Raw genomic sequence first — 15,005 nt, 5'->3', positions numbered from 1 at the left:
AATTAATTTGCTCAGTTATTCTTCAGATGTGAAGATGGATATATATACAACAATATAAAATATTCCATTATCTATATTACCACTATTATTTACACATTGCATTACATTATTCAAAAGCTAAGATCTAAGTTGAACACATTTAAAAATGTACATTTTCATAGTTAGGCTTTTTTATATTTTGTTGTGTATAGGGTAAACAAAAGATTATTTTTAATATTTTATTGAGTATTGAACCTTCAGGACATCGTCCTTAATTTCTCCCATATTTGGTGGCGATACATCATTTACGAAATATGTTTTGTTGTGAGTGTAGTCTATGTTCTACTTGAATTGTTAATAAACTTTATTTTTAAAAAAGACCACTGTCTCTACATAACTGTAACTTTTTCTCAGCTCACGATGGCACATATTTACTTCCAAATAACGTTACGTGGTTTGCTTCACCGTAAATATCAACCGAATGGTTTTTGTTGTTAGCAGTAACACATTTGGACCAGCAGGTGTCGGTAGTACATTTAATTTCTGCTTTACCCTCCCCCATTAAACTTAAAGAAGAAGAATTGAGGCTTGTCCCGTGATGCATTGCTCTGCCAACGTATGCAAACAGGAACATGGCCACCGGTTTTTAACGTAGGTACTTTTTATTAGTCTCCTCTGTGAGCCTCACGCAGCCCGTGACAGCCCGTGAATCTGCCACGGAAGAAAACCCCACGGTAGAGTCCAGCCGCGGAGCGTCCACACTCTGAAAGCAGCGTCCCGGTTGTTGTTCATCAGTCCCAGTCAGGTAAGGGCTATGTTAGCTCAATGTTAGCACACAAAAAAACCCCTCCAGCTAGTAAAAATATTATTGGGTTGACGTGCGTTTGGAAATCAGGATATTAAATGTTACGTGATAAATCAAACTTTAACCCGAAAACAAAAGAGATGAGTTAAAGTGATGTAGTTTTGTTTCACTAAAAAAAAAAAGAAAAAAGCCTTGACACGACTACACCAGAGCACAAGCCAATAAAATGACAGTGATTTTCACGTCATGTTGCAAACATTACTGAAAATGTTTAATGTTTTCTCACCACCAAACTGACTTGTCTGGAAACACTGGATTTTACAGAAGTGTTTATGATGAAAGCCTCAAACAACTGTGTTAAAATGAGAAGCCACATTATTGATGTCTTTACACGGACACTTATTAATTTGTGTTTTGGATGATGGTTAAATCAGAAACTGACAGCTGTTTGTTTTTGTGTATCTGTTTCTTCATACTTTTTCATTGAGATGCACAAACGAAGCTCTTTTTGGTTGATACCAGTTTCTGGTTTTCTTTTTTGAGGTCTATATTTAAAAACATAAAATAAATAAAGAAAAATATATGGATTAAAACAAGAGCCAGGCTGAAACGATTTATTTTTATTCGCTTTTAAAATCATCAACTTTCTTCAAATGTAGTTTTAAAGATGGGGGCTGTGATAGATGATTGAAGCTCATCATGAGTTGTTAGTTTCTCTTTACGTAAACTAAAAGCACATAGGATTCATTGGCTAGACAATTAGTACTTTAAGACAAATAAAAACAGGTTAAAATAATTTCTGAAATGCGGACGTTATAACAATTCCACAAAATAAATGTTATCTTTTTTTGGTGCAATTTTAATATTATTACTGACTCAAACATATGTTGTTTGTCCTATTTAGTTTTAAACTAATTTAGGTAAAATTAACCCTTTGAAATAATTCCAATAAGAACATGCATATATAAGCAATGAAATTAAAGGAAAAACCAGAGCCAAAATCCAATGAAAAGAGTAAAATGTACCTGGAAATAATATTATATAAAATATGCTAACAGAAAAAAAAACAAGAAATAACAAATGTTAACAATACTTTTCCAAATTTCCTGGTTTTTATTGGTTATTGTCTCAGCTAGTTTTTATCATTTTGTTTCTGTTAGTCTTGTCATTAATTAAAATACTTTAAAGAAACACACTTTTCCAAACCAATAACATCAGGAGAGACTGTTTATCACCCTACTCTCTCAGAAGATGGGGATGCAACAAAATGTGTGTCATTTTTTAAGAATTAGAACTAGATTAGAATTAACATAAGTGCATGAAAGCTCAATATTTCACAATGTTTTTATTTTTTCACCATATTCATGCTTTTGATGGTCACTGGTTTTGTCTACCTCACTTTAGGCATAATGTTATAGCATGTTCATTCAATTGTTTTCAGCTGTATGCAGTATGGAGACAACGATTTGTTGATTGTGTAGCAAACAAATTTGAAAATCACATTAGTGGCACTTGCTATACTTGCCAAAAAAAATAAAATCTTTTCACAAGGAACATGAAACAACTTACTCTTTTACTCTCATCCTGTCACCTTGAGGGACCGGACTGACATTGTGGTTTTCATCCTGCAAAGCAAAGACTGAGTCATCATCACATGTGGCATTTGAGTCCTTCCAAATATTTATTTCCCCTTTAACTTTTTCTGGCAAGTGGATTTGGTTGCACTTTTCTTTTTGACTGAAAATGATCAAGACATGTGAGGCATAGAGAATGAAATACCCAGTAGTAATAAATATTACTGATAACTTGCTTAAATTTATTTCTGCTTCAAATATAACCCCATTTAGATCGAAGTAATGTGGAAATTCTGCAAACTGCAGTGTTTTTTTTTTAGAAAAAGATCTTTATTGTGTAAATGAAAGAAGACTGTAAACATGCTCATATAAAGATTGAAGAAACAGCAGCTTTGTGTAACAACATTGTTTATAGATTTCCTCACCATTTATGACAGGTAAAAGGGAAAATCGCCCTGATTACAAAATAGTATTTCTGCTAGCACACTGTGTACGTTAAGAGTTCCCCATACCACAGTGAAACAATAGACTAAAACAATAACTCTACAACTGGATAATTATTTTTTATATTTGTGCATATAAAAGTTATTTACAAGGGATTGGGCAGTACAACTAGGAAGAAAGATCTATGATATTGCTCCTGAATAAACTGGAGGAGCATTAAATATTTAAAATATTGTGTAATTTCCAAGATTGATAATTTAATAAGACTCACCATTTGTCCTAATTTATTTCTGTGCATCCACATTTGAGCTTGAAATATTGCATCAGTAACTGCAGAATGAAATATCCTCATTTTATCACTAAGAGTCAGAAAAGCAGAAAGTTCATGAACTTATAAAGCAACCAGACGTGCAACAACATGCTGTTTTTATCTGAGAGAAAAAATAGAGCCTACAATGTGTGGAAATTTAACATTTTCTTATGTGCAGCACATTGACAACTGTCAATTCACAGAAACAATGTTCTGTTGGAGTGACCTGCTACCTGAGGGTGGTTCTCGTTTTTTCCGAGCCTCACTGTGACTCTTCCTGGACATGCCAGCGAGCTGTCAACTTGCTTCCTCCTCTTCCTGAAATAGATCTAGAGGCAGTCTGTACCGCTGCAGGTCCTGGAAGAGCCGAAACTCTCCAAACTGCTTTCGTGCCCTGAGGACATTAGGAACCTGTATTCCCTTACAGCCGCTCCTAGTTTCTGACTCGTTCTCATTAATATAGAACTACCAGGTTAGGAAGGTGCATCCTGTGTTCAGATCTGCAGCTAGAAAACTAGTTATTTCCTGGATCTTTTGGATCAGAACTGTGATGTAATTTATGCCAATTCACCTCTAATGAATTCACTGCAGTCTATGTGAAAAAAGCACCTTGACTTTTCAGTTTTAAATTTAAACTTCATTCTACGGCTAATAAATATTCACTTGTGATAATGAATCTTTTGTTGAGAATGACTATTGATTTTAAATGATTATTGATAAATTAGTTATTGCAATAGGCGTAAGTGCATCCCAATATATAATATATTAATTTGACTGTTTTTTTCAATAACAAACCTACATTTAGCTTCTCAGAAAATTAGAATAGAGCATAAGCAATTTAACGAAACAAATCTGAAATGTTGGTCTAACAACAAAGGAGTTCATAGATTGTACAGAGATCGGCTGCTGTTAACGAAGCTCTGGATGTTTTAATAGCATTAGCTTTTAGCTGGCTTTGGATATATACTCTTCTAACTCTTGGGAGGATGAGAAATATTCTTTGAGTTTTAGGCCAGTTTGCTGGCTAATCAAGCACAGTGACACCATCATCGTTAAAGCAAGTATTGGTACCAAATCATCCTGGATAATAAAATCAGGATCTCCATAAAGCTTGCCAGCAGAGGGAAGGATGAAGTGCTCTAAAATAATAGACGGCTGTATTGATTGTGGACTTCAGAAAACCCAGCGGAGCAACACTAGCACATAATATGACACCACAAATCATCACTGACTCCTGGTTGGAGTTCTTTCTGCTGCTTGTGAACTTTTTTTCATCACAATTTTTCCTTCCACTCAACTTTGCATTAATCAGATAGTTTTGTGAATAACCAGCTTCCCCAGCAATAATATTTGGGATTACTGATCTTCTGGAGAGAGTTGATGTGTCTATTGGACAACTGTCAATTCAATTGTCTTTCTCGTGATTGCGTTGGTTTTCAGTTCTGGTTCTCAGGACCTACTGTCCTTATGTTTCTACTGTTCTATTGAACTGCTGATATAAATTACCTTTCAATTATATTCTAATTTATAAATATAAACCTGTACCATCACATTGCTTATGTGCAACTTCAGTATGCATTAACTGTACGTCAGTGGTAATGACAATGACTAAAGTACTGAGGCAGTAGTTCAAACTTGATATGACTTATTGTACTAAAGATCTGGTCAAACTTTGTTTCAGTGTCATCATGGCGAGTCCAAGGACCAGAAGAGTTCTGAAGGAAGTGAGAACCCAAGATGAGAATAATGTAAGTCGTCACACATCGGCGTATTTGTGCGATTTGATTTCATCCAAGAAAAGACATCTAATTTTACCGTACTGAAAACTTTACAAAGAAGCTTGTCTTTGTGTTGTAGAGAAGGCGTTTGATGGTCCTTTCATCAGTGCCTAAATAAGCCAGAAGTAATTTTTGATGGTCATTGTTCTGCCAGTGGACATTTGGTTGGCTGTCATCTTTGGCAGACATTTTTCTGTCTTATAACTTTTGTAAAAAACAAAACAAAAACAACCAAGCAAAAATACTTTTATTGCACCTAATCTGTATTCTGAAATACAGACTAGACTGTCAGTATTTTTATTTTGTGAAAATTTAGATTGGGGGAAAAAAAAGCTGATGCACCACCATGCAGCATTTTTTTAAAATTGTAGCTCTCTGACATTTTCTAATGTTTTCTTTGCAGCTTTGTTTTGAGTGTGGGGCTTTTAACCCTCAGTGGGTTAGTGTCACATATGGCATTTGGATCTGCCTGGAGTGCTCTGGGAAGCACAGAGGCCTGGGAGTGCACCTGAGGTAAGAGGGGTGGAGTACATCATGCTTTTGTTAAATCGAGAAATATAATATTTTAAAATCTGCCTGGCTCATGTCGGATCATTCAGAGCATATTGCTATAGCCTTTGATTCGTCCCCTCTCTTCAGCTTTGTGCGCTCGGTCACCATGGACAAGTGGAAAGATATTGAACTGGAGAAAATGAAAGCTGGTGGAAATGGGAAGTTCCGCCTGTTTCTAGAACTCCAAGACGATTATGACCCAAACTGGACCTTACAGGAGAAGTACAACAGCAAAGCTGCTGCTCTCTTCAGAGACAAGGTGAGCGGCACAAAACCAACGTTTTATAACTAAAACTTTTCATTTGGTCTGGAAAGGACACAGCATCCTATTGCACTTTTTTTTTCTAGTCTTGGACTTCAATTTTTAAACAGAAATTATGTTACTAAATATTTATTTGTTGGAAATGAAACAGCTTTGTAAATTGTGTTGCAAAATCATTCCCACTCCTTTAACTTTTTAACACTTTATGAAATTACTACCACAAAATGTGACGTGTGACTGGATTGTAGATGATTAACCAAAGAAAATAAGATTTCTGTTCTGCATTTTAATTTTAGGCCCCTTTTAATCAGATTCCTTTAAATAAAATAAAGTACCAATACTTTTTGGACAACCACCTAAGTTATGGGGAATTTTAAAGTATTCAATTTGATTGAGTTCTTTTGCTAAAAAGAAGGATGTCTCTGTATGAAACTGGTTGAGTCATTTCCAAAATACTTGCCTCTTTAATTGTAGCAAAACATGATTCTATGTCATGTTGACTCAATGGAGCTGAATTCAATACAATGCACAGTAAAAATTGCATGTTTATTTTTTAAATTTAAAATATTCATGGTAACCACTCCACATCTGTCACTTTGTTTAGATTTGTCACATAAAATCCCACTAAACTACAATAAAGTAGTTACCGTTTTGATGTAAAAACATTTTGCAAGCCATAATAAATTAATTAAATGAGTACACTTTTGTCTTGTGGCCGAAAGAATTCAGTCTTGACTGACTTTTCTAGGTAGCAACATTAGCTGAGGGGAAGGAGTGGTCCATTGATACGTCCCCGGCCAGAAACTGGACTCCTCCTCAACCCAAGTCAGGCCTTTCTTCGTCTCACCGGTAATTTGGACAATTTGAACACATTAATGCTGGTTGTTATTGAATCAGAGCAGCCATTAAATGTGCTGGTGTATGCTATTTAAATCCAGATCTGGGGGATCTGGACAGAATCCAGTCAGTTCTGGTGACAAAGCATTCGAGGATTGGTTGAGTGACGACGTCAACTCTTACCAAAGGTAAGATTTTTCCTGTCTCATTTCATCCTGGTTTGTTGTGCACATCAGGTTATGTGTTGGTAATTTTGTGTAACATGCCTTTACTGTTCCTCAGTGGGGGAGGCTACAGTGGGAACCAAGAGAATCGATATGTTGGTTTTGGCAACACTGTAACCCCAGAGAAGAAGGATGAGGACTTCTTGAACAATGCAATGTCTTCAATTTATTCAGTGAGTCTTTGTATATTTAACTTTTTCTTTTGTTTTGCTAGAGATTACTTATTACGCTTTTGTTGTTGTTTAATATTATTCTTTTGTGTTTTGCAGGGCTGGAGCAGTTTTACTGTTGGTGCCACCAAATTTGCTTCAATTGCCAAAGATAACGTAATTTAAAATGTTTCACATAAAGCTGGAGTTTAAACGCATCTCCCTTTGAAGACTTGTGAAACTCATTATCTTGTTTCTTTTTATGCACTTATGCAGACAACAAAACTGGCAAACCAAGCAACTTTAAAGGTAAGAGTAGCATCTCAAGTAGCCTGGTAAAGCCAAAGATTTCTTTGTGCTTTTCAGTCGATTTTATTGAAATATTCCTTCCAGCTTGAGATTGATGGCATGGACATGCAGTACTTTACTGGCTATTTATTATGCAGTGTATGTGGAACATGTTAGGCTGTGATAACTGTGTTATTACTAATATCTCTCTGCCCTCCTTGGACGTAGTTGAGGGGCTATAAAGCTCCCCCTGAACCGGTAAAGCAGTTTATAGCTGCATGCTCGTTTTTGCACATCATTTATTTAAGGCTGCCGCATTTTTTTAAATTTATTTTTTAAGCAAATTTTAAATAGAAAACCATTGTGCAAAATGTTGCTGAATTACGTGTTAATGTGCTTCTGCTTGTTAACACTAAGAGTTGCTTGTGTTGGTGCCTTGAGTTTATGTCCTGATGCAGGAGGTCTATTGGGACATAAACGGTAATATTAAATAAGGATTGCAAATAATTCCCACCCTTATTATGGATATGAGCCACTGTTCACTCACTTCCATACATAATGGGTTATCCATTTATGCATGACTTCTTTTTGTCTTTTACAACCATTACAAGAGATGTAAGATGTAAAGATGTGCTCTGGCATGTGAAAACATTTCTTTATAGCCCCCAGGATTATCATGTTACTCTGCAGTGCATTCAGTGCAGTGCTGGGCGCATTGTACATATAATAATAATAATAATAATTAATAATAAATTATTGTCCAGTGTTACGGGCCCAAAGTGTCAGAATCATATAAATACTTTGCAAAAATAATTATTTATGGGGTTAATTTCTATTTCTATTGTCACCTTTCCCCAAAAATAAATATTATTGATATTAACTCTCTGTAGCTTCCATCTCAGCCTTGTCTATCTCACTTACTGATATTGATGGGTAAGGCTGGCAAACTGAAATAAATTGATGATATGCTGCAACATGACTGTTAACTAATAACTGAAATAATTATGTCTTTTGGATGTGTAACGGATACAAAGCTGAGTAGACAGTCTTTACAGTTGATCAATTGCGCATTAAATAAATTACAATGTTTACTTACACGTTTTCTGATTTTTAGAGTGGTTTTATTTGTTGAATTGTGGCACTTTTAGCCATTGAAAGCCCTAAAAAACATGATGGGGAGGAAAAAGATCTTTTATCATTATCATGTCAGAACCACTGGGAACCAAAGTCTCCTACATAATAAAAATTAGCTAAAGATTCTAAGGTAAATTTAAAAAAAAGAGATAAATCATAGAAAAGGGTATAATGTAAAGCAGCTTAGAAAGTGAGTGGATTCTTAGCTTTAGAAATACGTTCTATAAAACGTTTTATTTCTCAGAATATATTTGATTACATGTCTACCTTAAATGCCAGCCTGTGTTTGATGAGGGACAGAGATGAATCAGTATGCAGTAAGCAGTGCTGCCTTTAAAAAGCAAGCTGATGTAAGCTTTTTTTTTTCTTTTTTTTTCCCTTTGTGCCATTACTCCCTCTAGAGCTTTTTCAGTGTCATTGTGAATGCTCGGTGTTTACATGCAGCTGAAGGACAAGCAGCTCAGTATGTTGCGCTAATGTGGATCTTTAATTATGTTTTTATTCAAGCAAACTCTCCTTTCTTGACTTCCAACTAGGCCACAGAGTTAGGACAGACAATAAATGAGAATGTTATCAAACCTACCCACGAGAAGGTAATGCTGATGTTCAGAGTCGCTGCTTTGGTGGTGGGTTGCAGTGCTTTTTAGACAAAAACGGCTTCAGATGTGAATGTGCTCTTTCCGCCACTGCTCGTCTCTGCCAGTTTTTCTGCTCGATGCCAGCTTACACTAAACGACAAAATCTGTGGACTTTAGTATAAAAATGCATCTTCTGCCAGTATCTGTGGATGTCTGCAAAACTGTCTATGCAGTCACATTTTGAGTGCTTTGAATTGTTTAAGAGTAAAATTTTAGGACTGCCTTATTTTAAGCTTCTTGGAGTAAAATTTATATTTCTCAAGTACAATCAAGTACCGTATTTTCCGGACTATAAGGCGCACCTAAAAACCTTCAATTTCCTCAAAAGCCGACAGTGCGCCTTATATATGGACCAATATTGAGCTACAACAGGTCTAGCAACGGACCTTACCACAGGGGCCGCGTTTCATTGGCTAATGCCCATTTTACGTCACAGCGCAGCTACCACGTGCGTGACCGTCTCACAAACACAAGCTACAGTAGTAAACACATGCTAATGTACATTGTGGACCATCAAAACCATGAATGCCGACTTACCCAGCCTTGCAAGAACAATAGGCATCAGTGATTTTGTCCACAGCCATATTTATGCTGAGGGTGTGAGGATCTGCCGTTTTCCTCATCTGTCGGTAGCTTTTAGCTGTGACGCGCACAATGTTGGAGGCATCCCGTGGCTCAAACACCTTGATGTCGTCCAAAAAAGATGACATGAACTTGTTGGTTCCCCTGTCCATTGTCGTGGCTGATATTTTGTGAAAATCCGGCAGAAATGCTACGCTAATTAACTCAGATCGAAATGAAAGACGTCATGTTTACACAGACATGCAGTAAGCTGCTTATGTAGTTGGTCCATTACGGTAAGCAGCCGCCAACTTCTTTTTCCCCGTAGAAGAAGAAGTGCGCGGTGCATGCTGGGATAGTTGTCAGAACGTTGGTTTGTTAATAAAGTTTGATAATACATTTAAAGCCAGGGGGAGGGGCAGGGGAAGAGAGACAGAGACTGCAGCGGCAGCGTGTCGGTTGGTCTGTGTTACCCAGAAAGCAGTTGGGCATAATATCGCAACACCAACACGTGAGTGAAACAACGACTGGGCCAGCCTACTATATAAAGTACTCGGGGACCATTTCTTTATAAATGTGGATGTGTAATAATAGAGTATGAAGCGTCTTTTCTATGCGCCTTATATTGCGGTGCGCCTAATATATGAAAAAAGTCCTAAAATAGGCCATTCATTGAAGGTGCGCCTTACAGTGCGGAAAATACAGTAATTGCCTTTAATTGTCCAAGTACAGAAGGATATGAACAATGATAGAGGTATGCTTATTCCGAAACCCAATGATTGACACTTTTGACAAAATCATTTTGTCTTCTAATGTAGAGTTGGCATTGCTAATTCTGGCTGTCTGTAGTGATTGTGTGTTTGCTTTATTTAAAACTGTTATTACTTTCTGGCTTCTGCCTTCTTAATAGGTGGTGCTATCAACTAAACCAATCACTTTTCTCATCCAAATGTTACTGCTGCTACAACAGTGTGTGCAGTAAATGACTGCTTCTGTTTTTCAAAATTTCTAATAATAATTTGGCTTATCCAGGTCAAAGATGGCAAATTGATAGATGAAATGACAGTCGGCATCACTGGGCTGGCGAACAAGGTATGATGGGCAGACCTCTGCCTCTACGTACTGGTGCAAAACCAGCCTCCTGACTGACTGACGGAGGGCTGCCCACCTCAAAAAGAGCAAAAACTTGCACAACAGCCTGAGGAGGCTGGTTTTGCACTGACGATAAAAGCCTGAACAATGCTAATTAAATGTGATGTTTTGTTTTTCTTGCTGCCATGAATGTTCTGGCGGTGAGTACACTGTAGACAAAAATGAATCCTGTAATGTTAATAAAACAATTTTTATCTTTTGAACAATTAAACAATAACGGCAATGTTTAAGTTAATTTAATAACTTTAATGTGTTGTGTAAATCATGATGTATTTTTTGTTTCTAGTTTACATTGTTACTGTGTGTTTTTACAATTTTTTTTTGTCAGGATTTAAACTTGGTCTTACATTTGTTTAGGTTCAGGGAGCTGGAGCAAAATTGACAAACCTGTTTACTGGAAAACCGCAAGATGGGTAATTAACCGTCATATCTTTGCCTTCTTTTAAAGGTGCATTTTAGTAACTTAAAATGTAGTGAAAGTGCATTTGTTTTAGTAATTCTGTGTTAAAATTGAAACTCTTGTATGACATTAAATAATGAGGCATATATTTGAAATGTTTCTTTTGATTTTGATTATTATGGTTCACAGATTAGCTGACCAAAAATTAGAACATCAAATAAAACCAATAAAGGAAATTTAATATAGAAATGTTATGATGGTGCAGTCATGACAACTACAAACTATTCCAGTTGTCATTGGTGACCTTCACAAGGAGAATAATCCTCAAAAGGTCACTATTGAAGAAACTTGCTGTTCAAAATTTGATATCGCAAAAGTTGCTTAAAACCATCACCCAAAGTACTTTATTCTAATAATATAGTATGGTCTTTCAGTTAATATTGTTAATTTTCTTCTGTGTTCAGCTCTGGTGGAGAGAGCTACCAGAACATGGATGCTACTGAGGGGTATCAAGGCAGCTCCAGCCAACCCGTGTCGAGGGATTTCTGGGAAACGTTTGGCAGCAACAGCTCCTTAAAGGAGAAGAAATCTCCCAGCAGTGACAGCTGGACCATGGCAGATAATTCTGCCAAGAAGAGCTCTGACAGCTGGGACAATTGGGGCTCTGAAGGAGCCTCCAACAACAAACACAGCACAGAGGAGAGCTGGGAGGCCTGGGACAACAACTGGGAGAATGCGGATGGTAAGACAAAGAAGAGTCCCTCGAAGCCTGCTGAGGAAGCCTGGGATAATGCAGGCTGGTGATTGCCTCACAAACTTACATCACCTAAAGTTTTTTTTTTTCTTTCCCCTTTTCCACCTTGTGCCAGTTTCTCTCCTGTTATTCATCTCATTTGCACTTTCTGGAAGAGAGTTGCATTAGCTTAATTCCTGTTTATGCATTCAGAATGAATTTAATCAATGAAACCCGGGGAAGATTTGAGCTCATCAAATGATCACCTAAAGGAACTGTTTACTGCCAGAGTTATATTTTATTAGGAACTGGCCCCATCTCAAAGAGTCACCTTTACTCAGTGTAGATAAAATCATGACTTCCTGTATGGATTACCAACATGTTTTGGTTGTAAAGTAAAATAAAGCGGTGTGCCAACAATAAGTGGTTTGGCAATGCTGTTGTTTTTCAACACTGAAATTATCGCATGGGGAATTAAAAAAATCTGGTATTGTAAATGAGTCATTGTAAATATTACAATATTTTTTCTGTTTAGTCAAAATATTATTTTTGAGCACCTGATGCCCATTTAGCACTATGCTCACAGATTTAAAATAAATTAGAATAAAACAGTTTAAGAGCTTGTCTACAGGTGGTTAACCTATCAGAAATTAAAATCTTGCAATACTTTGATCTATTATTTGTCGTTTTGAGTCATCGAGACCCCAAAACTGCATCAAAAAATTTGAGAGCTGCAGAATGCCTTTGTTGTGTGATTTGGACAAGAAAATGAGACAAAAGGATCATGTGAAAATTGGCTGGTGTTGCTAAGATACCGGAAAAACAAAATCTAAAACATCTAAATGTTTCTGTACAATTTGAATTAATTCCTTCTCAATCATAGGAGAAAATTGTTTCTTAGTGGGTTAACTGTTTTTACTGTTCTTGTGCATCCTCCAATTTAGCATAGAGTGAGCCTGGACACTTTAAGAGTCATAAAACCATCATTAGACACCTGATAAATTATTGGTGTTCTCTCATTTTAATAGAAAATGCAACACAAGTACAACTGAAAATCTAATTTAATCATCAGATGAACTGTCCATCATTGCAAAGCTATCAAGATCTATTTTGAGGCTTTTATGCGTTTTGTTATGCTTAGTTTTTCATTTTCTAACATTTGCTTGAAATGAACACAATGTGTCAAAATTACTCCGTCTTTACCACTCAAATCACGGTTTTTTAATTAAACAAACTTGCATCATCAATCAGACATCATTTTATCCTCATTTTCAACTTTTATGTTTTGAAGACATTATTGACCTTTGGGGGAAAAATTGCATCATATTGATCATTTTAAGTGAAGACGTCTTGTTGCAGGGAAGCGCTCCTAGTACTGTACGTGTGCATGAAGGTTGTTTCAGAAACTGGATCCAGGGGATGAGTGTAGACTAGATTTTCATGTTTTAAAGCAGCAAATCTGTGAGCATTTGTGACACCATCTCAGGAGGTATTTCATCTCATGGTTACATTGGAAATTAGTATTACTGTTGTTAACATTCACTATGGCCCGTATGCTGGGATTATCATTGGTCTTAAACACTTGTGAATTATTCCAGTGGCAAATTGGATGAGTTTAGGTGGCATTTGCACTCAGTGATCATCATCATAGATGCAGGTACATTATGAAAAGTTAACCTTATAACAAAAAGGCATGATGTCATTGTGAAATGGGGCGTTTGTAGCAAATTTAATTGGACAATTCATTTCCTGTGTGGATTTTCATTTTCTGAATGGTCCAACAAAACCACAGTGGAACTTGATTAGTTTTTCTATTAGTGCAATAAAAATTTTAATTTGTATCATGATGAGCATTGTAATGGATTTTGTGCCTCTTGATCCTTGTATTATTGTTATTATCATTAGTGTTAATCAGTCAAAAAATGCCACTGAGTTGTTACAGCTCTTAGGATACAGTCTCATTAGGCCTAAAGATCTGTTTTAATCATAAAAGAAATATTCTTAGGAACTTCAATAGAAACCCACTTCCCTACCTCCGAGAAGTCCATTGTTTACATTTTACAATTCTTATTTTCAAGTCCCTCTGTTTTGTTTTGATGTTTGATTTCAATTGATGATGATGATTATTATTATTATTTTGTGTGTGTGTGTATGGGTTTAAAAACGTGACTGACAGCAGACTCGAGTCTCCAGTGTTGATGTGTTTTCAGTGTCAATGCTGCGCTGTTTAAAAAAAGAAACCTCTCCTGTAACAGTCGTGTTGCTAAAACTCTGCAGTCGTGTTTATGTACAGTCAGGTGTTAAAGCCTTAAAAAGCCTTTGTAACTTTCTGTTGATAATGATGGATGTTTGCTTGTGTGTGCGTCTCTCTCTGATGCAGTGAGGTGTACATTTCAGTAAGTGTTGCTCTTATTGTCCGCTATATTACTGACACATTGTAAAGACCCTATTACTTCTCTTTTTTTGTCGTTCTTAAGGTGTTATAAAAGTTGAGGTTATGAGGGAAGACTCGCCACACTTTGGTTTTTAAAGACACAAGAGCATTAAACCAGCAAATGTCTTGCTTAGCCCACTTTTTCCCCCCCATAAAATACAGAATGTGTTAAATCAAATCCATTTAACTACTTTTGTAAAAAGTTAGGACTTTTTTTAATCAACAACTGATTATTTTTCACATTACAGTAATTTAATTTATACCGTTTCTCTGAGCATCAGTTGATCTGTGCCTGTGCAACATTTGAGATCGAGTATGTGTGTGTAGCTGTGAAACTAACCATGTCAAAATACTATTTTTGATGTCATGCATGATATTTAAAGTGGCTATGAATACATGACGTTGTTTCCTCAGTGAGTACAGTTGTCTGCTTGTTTCACCAGCAGCATTCCTTATAAGGTGAACCTGTGTTACCCATCACGTTAGGGCTGTGGATAATTTTTCCTGTACACATGGTTCAGTGTAAAATAAAACCGTATCGTGAGTGATTCTGTGTTGCGGTGTAGTCATTTCTTGAAATGTATAATTTTCATCAATGAAAATCCAGATTTTTTTTTTATCTGCAAAGCTTTTTATGTTAAAGTATCAGATGATGATTCTTTTATATGCATCTGAAACATGGTGTCCACGTATTTAACGCTTTTGAGCCACATTTAGTGCAAGTCTTGCGTGATACAAGTTTTGTGTTTAT

The 15,005-nt window shown here is 36.3% G+C and overlaps 1 protein-coding gene across 2 annotated transcripts; it reads left to right on the top strand.

Moving 5' to 3' along the window:
- Window positions 1-441: 441 nt before the first annotated feature.
- arfgap1 (ARF GTPase activating protein 1) lies at window positions 442-14,802 on the top strand. Of its 2 annotated transcripts, XM_014972264.2 has the most exons (13): window positions 445-784; window positions 4,794-4,860; window positions 5,294-5,403; window positions 5,530-5,701; window positions 6,453-6,553; window positions 6,643-6,729; window positions 6,824-6,938; window positions 7,035-7,091; window positions 7,191-7,223; window positions 8,873-8,929; window positions 10,568-10,627; window positions 11,045-11,100; window positions 11,552-14,802. In XM_014972264.2, the coding sequence occupies exons 2-13, from the start codon at window positions 4,801-4,803 to the stop codon at window positions 11,889-11,891; spliced, it is 1,248 nt and encodes a 415-aa protein (XP_014827750.1). In that variant the 5' UTR covers window positions 445-784; window positions 4,794-4,800; the 3' UTR covers window positions 11,892-14,802. The 2 variants fall into 2 exon arrangements, with proteins under 2 accessions (XP_014827752.1, XP_014827750.1); XM_014972266.2 differs by lacking the exon at window positions 8,873-8,929 and having other exon boundaries at window positions 442-784.
- The last annotated feature ends 203 nt before the right edge of the window (window positions 14,803-15,005 follow it).

The sequence above is a fragment of the Poecilia mexicana genome, unplaced genomic scaffold, assembly GCF_051168715.1.
Source record: "Poecilia mexicana isolate PSO_F unplaced genomic scaffold, ASM5116871v1 scaffold_5, whole genome shotgun sequence".
Classification (NCBI taxonomy): Eukaryota; Metazoa; Chordata; class Actinopteri; order Cyprinodontiformes; family Poeciliidae; genus Poecilia; species Poecilia mexicana.
Note: the sequence above shows the minus strand (reverse complement) of the source record. Positions and strands in the feature narration are given on the sequence as shown.

What these genes read in the sequence shown, in the direction of transcription:
- arfgap1 (XM_014972264.2), top strand. Translation starts at nt 4,801, where the DNA reads ATGGCGAGTCCAAGGACCAGAAGAGTTCTGAAGGAAGTGAGAACCCAA. An exon ending in TCAAACCTACCCACGAGAAG is followed by an intron (nt 8,930 to 10,567) that starts GTAATGCTGATG and finishes TGGCTTATCCAG; the next exon opens with GTCAAAGATGGCAAATTGAT. An exon ending in TCACTGGGCTGGCGAACAAG is followed by an intron (nt 10,628 to 11,044) that starts GTATGATGGGCA and finishes ACATTTGTTTAG; the next exon opens with GTTCAGGGAGCTGGAGCAAA.